Raw genomic sequence first — 10,223 nt, forward strand, 5'->3', positions numbered from 1 at the left:
TTAATACATCTAAGGATTTTAGTTGTAATACACCCCTTGGGGTAAGAAGCTGTCTGTAAGTAATTATATCCTGCTTTTGTGCTATGTTCATATTTTCTATTGCGTGTCTAGGAATTGCCCACATGGGTATCTTGTCATTTAATTTGTATTGATATTTTTTCCAAACCCGCAGTAAAGCATTCCTTAAAATATGACTTTTAAAGTTTTTGTCCACTTTTTTGTTGTATAACAGGTAAGCATGCCAGCCATATACCAAATCATGTCCCTCGATATTAAGTATCCTATCATTAGTTAAGTCAATCCAATCACTAATTACAGATAATGCTACTGCATCATAATATAATTTTAGGTTGGGTAATTTCAAATTTCTCACGCACATCTTGCATTATTTTTAGCTTTACTCTCGGCTTCTTTTCTGCTCATACAAATTTATTAATATCCTTCTGCCATTCTAGCAGGTTCGCATCTTTTTTAAGTATAGCTAGCATTTGGAAAAGAAATAAAAATTTAGGTAAAATATTCATTTTCACTGCTGCTATTCTTCCCAACAAAGATAACTGCAACTTGTCCCATGTTTTCATCTCTGTCTGTATACTATGCCAAAGTGGTTCATAATTATACTTATATAATTTCCCATTTGAGGTTGAAATATTAATTCCCAAGTATTTGCTTCTGCTTAATTTATTGTATACTGTCAGAAATTAGTTGTTTTCTAGCATAGAAAACAGGAACTTTAATACTGGACTGCAAATGTTATCTCACTGCTGCGTCTGGCTTCCATTCTTGGCTTCGAAGCTAGTAGAAGAAATTGTTACGTGGGAATTTCAAGCTGCATAGATAAAGGAAGCAAATTAGGGAGTTTTTCTGGCCCATGAATCCTTAAAGCATTCTGCTGAAAAACTATTTGGTAAAGTGGGGGGCTGCCACCCTCAACACAAGGCTGTAGGAATCCTCCGTAGACAAGGTAGAAAGAGACAGGAGCTTGAACAACAAAATACTTTAGAGATCACATTGGTAACGAATCTTTGTCTCTGATGGGATAAATTTTGTTCCAATCTGCCTAAAATGCATATAATCCTCTGAGCCCCCCTTGCAGGGGGGGCGCTATTCCTCACATGCATTTATTTGTATGTTTTGGGTGTAGTTTTGTTGCTTTTGCTACGGCCATAAATAGAAGCTGATATTTTTTGCAAGCCTCGTCTGGAGTCTCCAATCTCTCTTGGGCATTTCAGGGGCTTCAGGAACCTTCTGGGACCTTACGAACCCAAATAAAAAATAAAGTTAACTCAAAGCAAGTTGGGGAGGGGGTGTCTTCTGGAATATTGCGGCCCCCCCACCCAGAGGGGAGGTCGGTTCCAACCCTCCTGACCTCCTGACCTCTTGTAAGAGCCGAAGACCTTGGTCGGCCTCTTGGCTCAGGGCTCCAACGGAGGGGTTTCACTTTGGGGATGGTTGATAGATTCTATCCCACCTCCCACCTCCCTCCCTTCTCTTCCGCCTCCTTCCCTCCCCATCGCTTAGCTGCCATATTTTGGATTTTTACAGTTTTGCATAAATTGGATAATTTTATAAACCAATGAATCAATAAGGCAAAATGAACGCAGAGCCCGAATGCAGCTGAGACCCCACCAGAATCAGGATTGGATTTTCCTAGGAAAGGGGGGGGGGCTTTTTGGTCCTCAGTTTAGGGGTCCTCTCCCCAAACCAACTTCTACTACATGGGTCTTAACAGGGGGCTCTCCCCTCCCCTGGAGAATTTAAGGAGGTTTGAGGAAACTTCCATTTGACGCCGGGTTTTTAATATGTGTGATATTGTTTTATAATTGATGTCATCATTATTGTTGCCAGCCAGAGTTTAACGTAATATGGGAAGATGTTCCAGTGCTTTGAACAAATGAACCTGATGCTTACATAGGGAGTCAAGGGGGTATTTACCTTTTCCTTGGAAAGAATGGGGAAAAAGCTTAATTCTGTTTGTTAGACCAACACACCTTTCTCAAGAAGAGTATTTCCTCCTTCTCTCCACCCCCCCCCCCCAATAGATCCACCCCCGGCCTTACCTTTAAATGCCTCCATCCCCTTTGCTGGAGGGGAGCCTGGAGTTGCCACTGAGCAGACTTTCTACCTGTGGAGGCGAAGGGACAGGTGAGTGGGGCTCTCCCACCTGTGGGCACCTGGCAGGTGAGGCCCCTGCAGCAGATCTCTCCTGCGTCTCTCTCTCCATCTGAAGGGACCTCTTGCAGGGGGGCTGCGGGGGATGTCCTGTTTGCAGCAGGGGATCTGCGGGAGGGTCCCTCAGGAAAAAAGAGATCTATTGGGGATTTACATGGGAAAGAGAGAGAGACCCACAGGAGATCCTTTCTAAGGAAGGTCCCACTTCCCATTAAAAAGCAATGCAGAATCCAGGGTGACCCACCAAGGCTGCTACATATCCAGGAAGGCAGAAATTGGCACCAGCTGGGCAGGTATAAAACTGCCAAACCAAATTTTGGAGTCCCAGCTTGGTCACTGGTGGAGGTGGATCCCCCTTTCCTGAGAGGTCCCTCCCAAAGACCGTGTTCTTCTTCTCATTCTCCTCCTCCTCCTCTTTCTCCTCTTCCTCCTTCTCCTTCTCCTTCTCCTTCTCCTTCTCCTTCTCCTTCTCCTTCTTCTTCTTCTTCTCATTCTCCTCCTCCTCCTCTTTCTCCTCTTCCTCCTTCTCCTTCTCCTTCTTCTCCTCCTCTCTTTCTTCTTCTTCTCCTCCTCTCTTTCTTCTTCTTCTTCTTCTTCTTCTTCTTCTTCTTCTTCTTCTTCTTCTTCTTCTTCTTCTTCTTCTTCTACTACTACTACTACTACTACTACTTGTCTTGCTCCTCTTCCTTTCTTTTCCTCTCCTCCTCCTTCTCCTCCTTCCTCCTCCTCCTTCATCTCCTCCTTCTCAACCTCTTCTTCTTCTTCCTCTTTTCCCCCTTCTCCTCCTTCCTCTTTCTTCCTCTTCTTCTCATCCTTCTCCTTCTTCCTCCTCCTCCTTCTTTCTCTTCCACTTCTTCTGCTCTTTCTCCTTCCTCCTCCTCTTTCTTCCTCTTCTTACCCTCCTCCTTACCCTTCCTCCTCCTTCCTCCTCCTCCCTCTCCTCCTCCTTTTTCTTCCTTCTTCTTCCTCCTCCTTCCTCCTCCTCCTTCTTCTCCTTCTTCTCCTTCTTCTCCTTCTTCTTCTTCTTCCTTTCTTCCTCTTCTTCTTCTTCTCCTCCTTCCCCTTCCTCCTTCTCCTCCTTTCTCTTCCTATTCCTCTTCTTCTTCCTCCTCCTCTTTCTTCCTCTTCTTCTCCTCCTTCTCTTCTCCTCCTCCTCCTTCCTTCCTCCTTCTCCCCCCCTTTACTCTTCTCTTTGCAGGGAAGGAAGGAAGACTATGGGGCAATTCATCTTTTTGACCTTCAGCTTGCTGGTCGTGGCCCTCTGCCTAAGAGGTAAGTTTGAGGAGGGTCTCTGGGGTCAGAGAGATTGAAGCTCTTGCATTTCATCCCCTTCCTCGTTTGACCTCCCCAGAATCCTCACTCTGAAGTTGCTTTTCTTCCTGCTTGGCTTATTCTGCAATTTAGATCCCTCCTTCTCTCGCTGCCCCAAAACGCAGGGCCTTTTGCTACCTTGCAAAACAAAATACAATCGAAATTCAGAATCATTCATGAACAGTTAAAGGTTTGGCAAAAGAACAGTCCTTTTCTCTATTAAAAAGCTGCTTCGACGGGACATAAATTTATTACATGAATAAATAGAGTTGAAAGAAAGAACAGCCGAGTGGGGCTAGGATTCCTGTCCCTGGGACCCACACAAGAGCTGAGACCCTTTTCCAGGGACCTGGGAGCTGAGGATCCAATGGTGGGGAGGGGCTTGTTCAGAAGGACCCCTCCTGGGCAGTGGGCACCAGTGGGCAGTCCCACAAAAATTAGCCACTCAGCCATTCAGGGCTTCAGTGGTTATGGATCAGGCAGGAGGCCAATGCAGATCCTTCAGAAGAGACCCACTAGATCCCTGTCCCTTGCACCAGTCAATGGCCTGGTTCTGGATGGAATCCATTTTCCGGCTCAGCACAGTTCAGTGAAGGAGAGACCAACAAAAGCCGTGGGGTTCACATAAGACTAGCAGCTTGAAGGGATTTAAGCAAGGCCAACCCTAACCAGGCTTTGGACTATCTGCAAATGCAGCCACTCTGTCCGAGGCCAAGTCAGTTTCAAAGATATTGGTAGCTCAGGAGGTTAGGCATGTTCTGCAGACCCAGCTGTCTCCTCCTCCTCCCCTTCTCCTGGCCATCTTCTCATTGGCTTTCTCTCTTCCCCCACAGGAGCCAAAGGCTGTCCTTACAGTTGGCTCTACCTGAATGGGCGTTGCTATAAGGTCTTCAGTGAACAGAAGACTTGGCATGATGCAGAGGTTAGAAGGGCTTTTATCTTGGCACCAGGGGGAGGAGAAGTCTAGGTGGAGCCTTGAATACCCTCAAAGTCACCTCTGGCTGGGCTGAAGTGGAGGGCCACCACTATGGGTGCATGAAAAGGGAACAAAGGTCATGATTTTAGAACAATTTGAAATTCAAGTATTCTATGGAGTGTATTATGGTTTGTCCAGTATCTGTTGGGCAGAGTAAGAGGCTGGGGGCTAAAACATATGAAGAACGGTTGCAGGAATTGGGTTTGACTATTGTGGTGAAAAGAAGGACCAGGGGAGACATGACAGCCATCTTCCAATATCTAAGGGGCTCCAACAAAGAAGAGGGATAGGAATAACAAGAGCCCTCAGACTTACCATATATACTGATCCACAGAGCTTTCACAGCCCTCTCTAAGCAGTTTACAGAGTCAACTTATGACCCCCAATAATCTCGGTCCTTGTTTCACCCACCTCGGAAGGGCACAAGGCTGAGTCAACCTTGAGCCTTGTGAGATTTAAACTGTCAAATCGCAGACAGACAGCAGTCAGCAGAAGTAGCCTGCACTCCAGTGTGCCACCGTGGCTAAAGTGTGTGTGTGTCTATGTAAGAAGTGGGTTGCTCCCGCTTTGGCCGAACTGGTAGTGATAATTGGCTGTGGGTTGCCAAACCGGTAGTGATGGCTGGCTGGCCATGCCCCCAAACTGTCCCTCTCCGACACTCGTCCTGCCTCGCATTTGCCATGTGCATCCACAGAACTGCTGCCTCCTGACTACACCCGTAAGCATTTGCGCTAGCCTAGCCCCCCCCCCACTGGCCAGCGTCTCCCAAAGCTGCTGCCATTGCATCCGCAGAGGGGACGGGGGTAGCATGCTGGAGAGGGCAGAGGTGGCAGGAGAGGGCGGCATGCCAAGTCCCAGAATGAGAAACCAGAAGAGACGCCTTCCTTGCGCTCCGCTTGCTCCCCGCTGGAAATGTCCGGGTTTAGTTTGGATCTGGGGCCAGCCAAGGAGCCACTCGGCTTCATCAAATTCCCGCAATGGGTACGATGAGCTTTGGCAATGGGAGATGCCCAGCCAAGCAGGGCCCGGGTGGTCTGCGGAGCACAGAGCCAGGAAAAGCCATAAGTTTCCTAGAAGGAATTGAAGCATCCAATTTTGTAGGATGGAGGCTACGCCTGTCTTTATAAATCCGGTGGGCGAGTGGTGGAGGGGAGAGAACAACGGGAAGGAAAGGGTGGGAGATAGGAAAAATACAGGCAGAAAACCCTGGACTGTGCAAGCAGGGTGGGAGGGAGGGAGGAAAGTTCACCCAATCCTGTCTAGGGACAAGGGGGGGAAGAACCAGCTGCAACCTCCAAACACACCCCCAGGGAAGGTGGGGGCTGTGGGAAATGACAGAGCCCGGATGTCAAAGCGAACCAGGGAGAAAGCAGGCTAGAAGACCTCCAACTCTTTTAATCCTTACTCCGTGTTGAGCGTTAGGGTTGAGTGACCGCCTTGCAGACAAGAGACTTCAAGATGTTTCGCTGGCAACTCCGGCTGGCATCTTGAGACTGTTTTGCCTCCGAAGGGCATCTCAGATGGCAATAAATGAAGTGGGAATTTAAGCCAGGAACTGGTCAAGAGCTGCAGACCCAGTGAGGAAATCTGCGGGGTTCAAGACCGTGGGTTGGGCCATGCAATCGGATCCCTGCTCTTGTCTCCCTTGCACAGTACAAACAAGCAAACACACCTGTTTCTTCCCTGCTGAACCAGCGCCCTTCCTTCTGGTTGCTCTCTCTCTCTCTCTCCCCCAGATGTCCTGCAGGACATTGAAGTCAGGCTGCCACCTCGCCTCCATCCACAGCTATGCAGCGTCAACTAGGTTGGCCAACTACATCAAAGAACATCTCTCAGGTCGATATCAGGTCTGGATTGGACTGAATGATCGACTGAAAGTAGGTCCCTTTCTCTTGGTGATATTGTTTCCATTCATTCGTTGTTGCTCCTAAGGGGATTTTCAAAGGATCTTCCAATGGGAGGCCAGGATCCCTCTGCTAAAAGCTCTTGCCCTGGACAAAGCTAGGGGTGAAATCCAGCAGGTTCTGACCGGTTCTGTAGAACCAGAAGCAGAAATTTTGAGTAGTTCAGAGAACTGGCAAATGCCACCTCTGGCTGGCCCCGCCCCATCTATTCTCTGCCTTCCGAGTCCCAGCTGATTGGGAGGGAATGGAGATTTTACAGTATCCTTCCCCTGCCACGCCCACCAAGCCACACCCACAGAATATTTTGAATTTCACCACTGAACAAAGCCATTGAGAAACCCCTGAGGCCCTTTCTCCTGCCCCCTCCCCAAACTTTCCTGCCCAGTTGAGGACCGGGGGCTGCCTTTGAAGCCCCAAAGGGAGGAATTTCATCCCCAATTCATCTCGGGACGAAAGCGTTCCCCCCATTTTATTATTTTATTTTATTTTATTATTTTATTATTATTTTATTATTATTTTATTATTTATTTTATTATTATTTTATTATTTTATTATTTTATTATATTATTATATTATTATTTTATTATATTATTTTATTATATTTATTATATTATATTTATTATATTATATTATATTATATTATATTATATTATATTATATTATTATTATATTATATTATATTATATTATATTATATTATATTATATTATATTATATTATATTATTATATTATATTATATTATATTATATTATATTATATTATATTATATTATATTATATTATATTATATTATATTATATTATTATATTATATTATTTTTATTTTTATTTTTATTTTTATTTTTATTTTTTATTTTATTGTTTTTTATTTTATTTTTATTTATTTATTTATTTTATTATTTTTTCCATTTTATTTTATTTTTATTTTATTTTATGCAGAAATGGCTCATTTCTGTTATTGGCAGGATTTCATCTTGTGCTCAGTTGCATTTTCAATGCCTGAAAAATGTTTGATGATCTACAAAGAAGGGAAGTTTCCCTGGAATTGAGATCAGTTCCTGGCGACTTTAAGAATAGAAATAACACAGAAGTAGGTTTCCCCCTACAAACTCCCAAGATACCTTTCAGTCTCCCCTACAGCTCTGGGGTTCTGCTGGGGGTCTCCCACCCAAGGACCCCTTGACTTTGATCCTATTCCTGAGACCAATCAGTGTTGAGTGTCTGGACACCTCCAGGTAGTTTTCTTCTGGGACATCTTTTCCCTGGATCTCCTGATTGCCACCTATCCAAGCATCCAAATTTAACCAGATCAACTGAGATTGAGTATAGTTAGAAAATAGATACTTATAGATAGATAGATACTTATAGATAGATAGATAGATAGATAGATAGATAGATAGATAGATAGATAGAGTAAGAAAGAAAGAGAGAGAGGAAGAGGAGGGGTGAGAGAGATTCATCTCCTCTCCTGGGTCATGTAGAGGGTTCCCCGTTCTCCATTGCCTAACGTGGCTTCCCTGTCATTCCAGACCCGCACGTGGGAGTGGTCAGACGGATCCAGCACCAACTACTTCAACTGGAATAAGGGAGAGCCCAACGACGCGAGTGGCGTGGAGTACTGTGTCCATCTCAGGAGAGGGTCAGGTATGGCAAGATGGTGGGGATGCAACTGAGGGAGGCTTCCAACAATGAGGCCCCAGGTGACCCATCTTGGAATGCTCACCCCTTGACAACTGATGATCTTCATTGATCTCTTGGCTTCTAAGCTCTCACAGTCCAACACCCTAGTAGATCAAAGGGAACCCAAACATCTGTGGGACAAATGGAAATGAAAGCCATGACTCCTTCAAACATTCAAACTGCATGTGCACATTATTAAGAATGGAATGGAATAAATAGAACAGAATGGAACGGGAGATGGGAAGGGGTGGGATGAGATAGAATAGCAACAGCACTTAAACTTATATACCGCTTCACAGTGCTCTGCAGCCCTCTCCAAGTGGTTTACAAAGTCAGCCTCTCCACCCCCCCAACAATCTGGGTCCTCATTTCACCCACCTCGGAAGGACGGAAGGATGAGTCAACCTTGAGCTGGTGAGATCTGAACTGCAGATAGCAGTCAGCTGAAGTAGCCTGCAGTGCTGCGCTCTAACCACTGCACCACCTCAGTTCTATCTAGAGAATAATAGAGAATAGGAGAGGGGAGAATCGCATGGCATGGCATGGAACTAGATCTAGAACTAGAAGAGGAATTCTTTACTGGTCAAGTGTGATGGGAGACATTAAGGGACCATCATCGCATAAGCTCCATCTTGACCTCCTTCCCGATGGCCATAATTTATCTTTTTGGACATTTAGCTTTTTTTCTTTTCTTGCTTAAAAAGAGCCGAGGTGGCGCAGTGGTTAGGGTGCAGTACTGCAAGCCACTTCAGCTGACTGTTATCTGCAGTTCAGCGGTTCAAGTCTCACCGGCTCAGGGTTGACTCAGCCTTCCATCCTTCCGAGGTGGGTGAAATGAGGACCCAGACTGTGGGGGGCGATATGCTGACTCTGTAAACCGCTTAGAGAGGGCTGAAAGCCCTATGAAGCGGCATATAAGTCTAACTGCTATTGCTAACTATCCCCCTGCAGAAGAATCTCTGGCGGTTTCAGTGTTTAGCCTCCACCTGGAGGGCTCAGAATGTAACCTTTCCTGATGTGCTTCCCAGTGAAGGACAGAAGGTGCAGGTGAGGTTACTAGCCTCACTTGCAGCCATGCTACCGGAAGAGTCCCCTGCTGAGAGTCAGGACAGTCCCTGCCAGTGGTGGGTTGCAGGAGGTACGCCCCGTTCCGGTACAGAGTTCCAGAGAGCCCACCTGCCCGCCTGTCATCCTTACCTGTCTTTAAACTCTTTGGCGCTTCCGCACACATCCACGGTGCGTTCAGCCCCTGTGTGACGCTCCGCCCAGCAGCTGGAGCGTAGCGGAGGCTCGCGGAGCCTCTGGAGGGTAAGACACATGGGCACGCTGGATGCGTTCATGTGGAGGATGCCAGGCCCACCACTGGTCCCAGCCAACAATGATACAATTTGGCCAGGATATCACAACTGCAGCCACACCATGCCCATGCTCTTCTGTGCAAGCTACAATGTCTAACTGGGGGGCCTTTTTGCAAGCCAGAATACTGGCTCCCAAACCCATCACTCAGGGATGTCCTTAGCACATGGTAAAGGAAAAAGGAAAGGTCTTTGTGTTTGTCTGTGTGTGTGTGTGTGTGTGTGTGTGTGTCAATGTAACTGTTTGCTTCCCTCTTGTGGCTGAGCTTGACAGGCAAAGCCTGTTTGCCGCATCCTGATTTGTTGGCTAGATAAACTATCTTGGTTACAGCAACCAGCTGAACCCAAAGGCCACCTTTGCACCTGACGTTCTCCACCGGGGGTATCTTCATGTCCCCTGCAGATGAGGGAGGGGCCTCTGAAATGCTCTTCTGGGACTCTGAGTGGGGTCACTGCTAAACTTTTTCTTTTGCTGCCCAGGTTTCATGAACTGGAACGACATTCACTGTGGCAGGACCTACCCTTTCATCTGCCAGTGCTAATACTAGTGGAGATCCTTTTCTTGCTCTGTGGTGAGAGAAGCACCTGGTGAAGTCTGGAGAATCAACGAAGTTCTGCCAAAATCTCTGCTCTGCACCCCTTCCTTTAATGCTGGGGGTCCCCAATGTTTCTATATCCTTCACCCCTACAACGCTTCTGATATATTCTCACACCCCTTAAAAAATAAATTGTTATTTGCATAGAATTATACATATACAATATACTTTTGACACTTCTAAACCCCCTGAAATATCGTCTCTCACCCCCGGTTGGGAACCTCTGTCTTA

At 46.2% G+C, this 10,223-nt stretch overlaps 1 protein-coding gene across 1 annotated transcript; it reads left to right on the top strand.

Moving 5' to 3' along the window:
- Window positions 1-2,088: 2,088 nt before the first annotated feature.
- Window positions 2,089-9,938, top strand: LOC148043951 (C-type lectin mannose-binding isoform-like). The gene is made up of 6 exons (XM_087722492.1): window positions 2,089-2,145; window positions 3,371-3,444; window positions 4,317-4,405; window positions 6,196-6,336; window positions 7,891-8,005; window positions 9,877-9,938. The coding sequence occupies exons 2-6, from the start codon at window positions 3,387-3,389 to the stop codon at window positions 9,936-9,938; spliced, it is 465 nt and encodes a 154-aa protein (XP_087578618.1). The 5' UTR covers window positions 2,089-2,145; window positions 3,371-3,386.
- The last annotated feature ends 285 nt before the right edge of the window (window positions 9,939-10,223 follow it).

This window comes from Thamnophis sirtalis, unplaced genomic scaffold, assembly GCF_051295495.1.
Source record: "Thamnophis sirtalis isolate CommonGarterSnake01/CBP01778 unplaced genomic scaffold, rThaSir2_p1.2 scaffold_9, whole genome shotgun sequence".
In the NCBI taxonomy this organism is placed as follows: Eukaryota; Metazoa; Chordata; class Lepidosauria; order Squamata; family Natricidae; genus Thamnophis; species Thamnophis sirtalis.

Bases quoted from the DNA above. Each gene is read 5' to 3' on its own strand.
- LOC148043951 (XM_087722492.1), top strand. From the start codon at position 3,387: ATGGGGCAATTCATCTTTTTGACCTTCAGCTTGCTGGTCGTGGCCCTC. The intron at 4,406-6,195 runs GTTAGAAGGGCT...TCTCTCCCCCAG, and splicing joins AGACTTGGCATGATGCAGAG to ATGTCCTGCAGGACATTGAA. The intron at 6,337-7,890 runs GTAGGTCCCTTT...CTGTCATTCCAG, and splicing joins GACTGAATGATCGACTGAAA to ACCCGCACGTGGGAGTGGTC.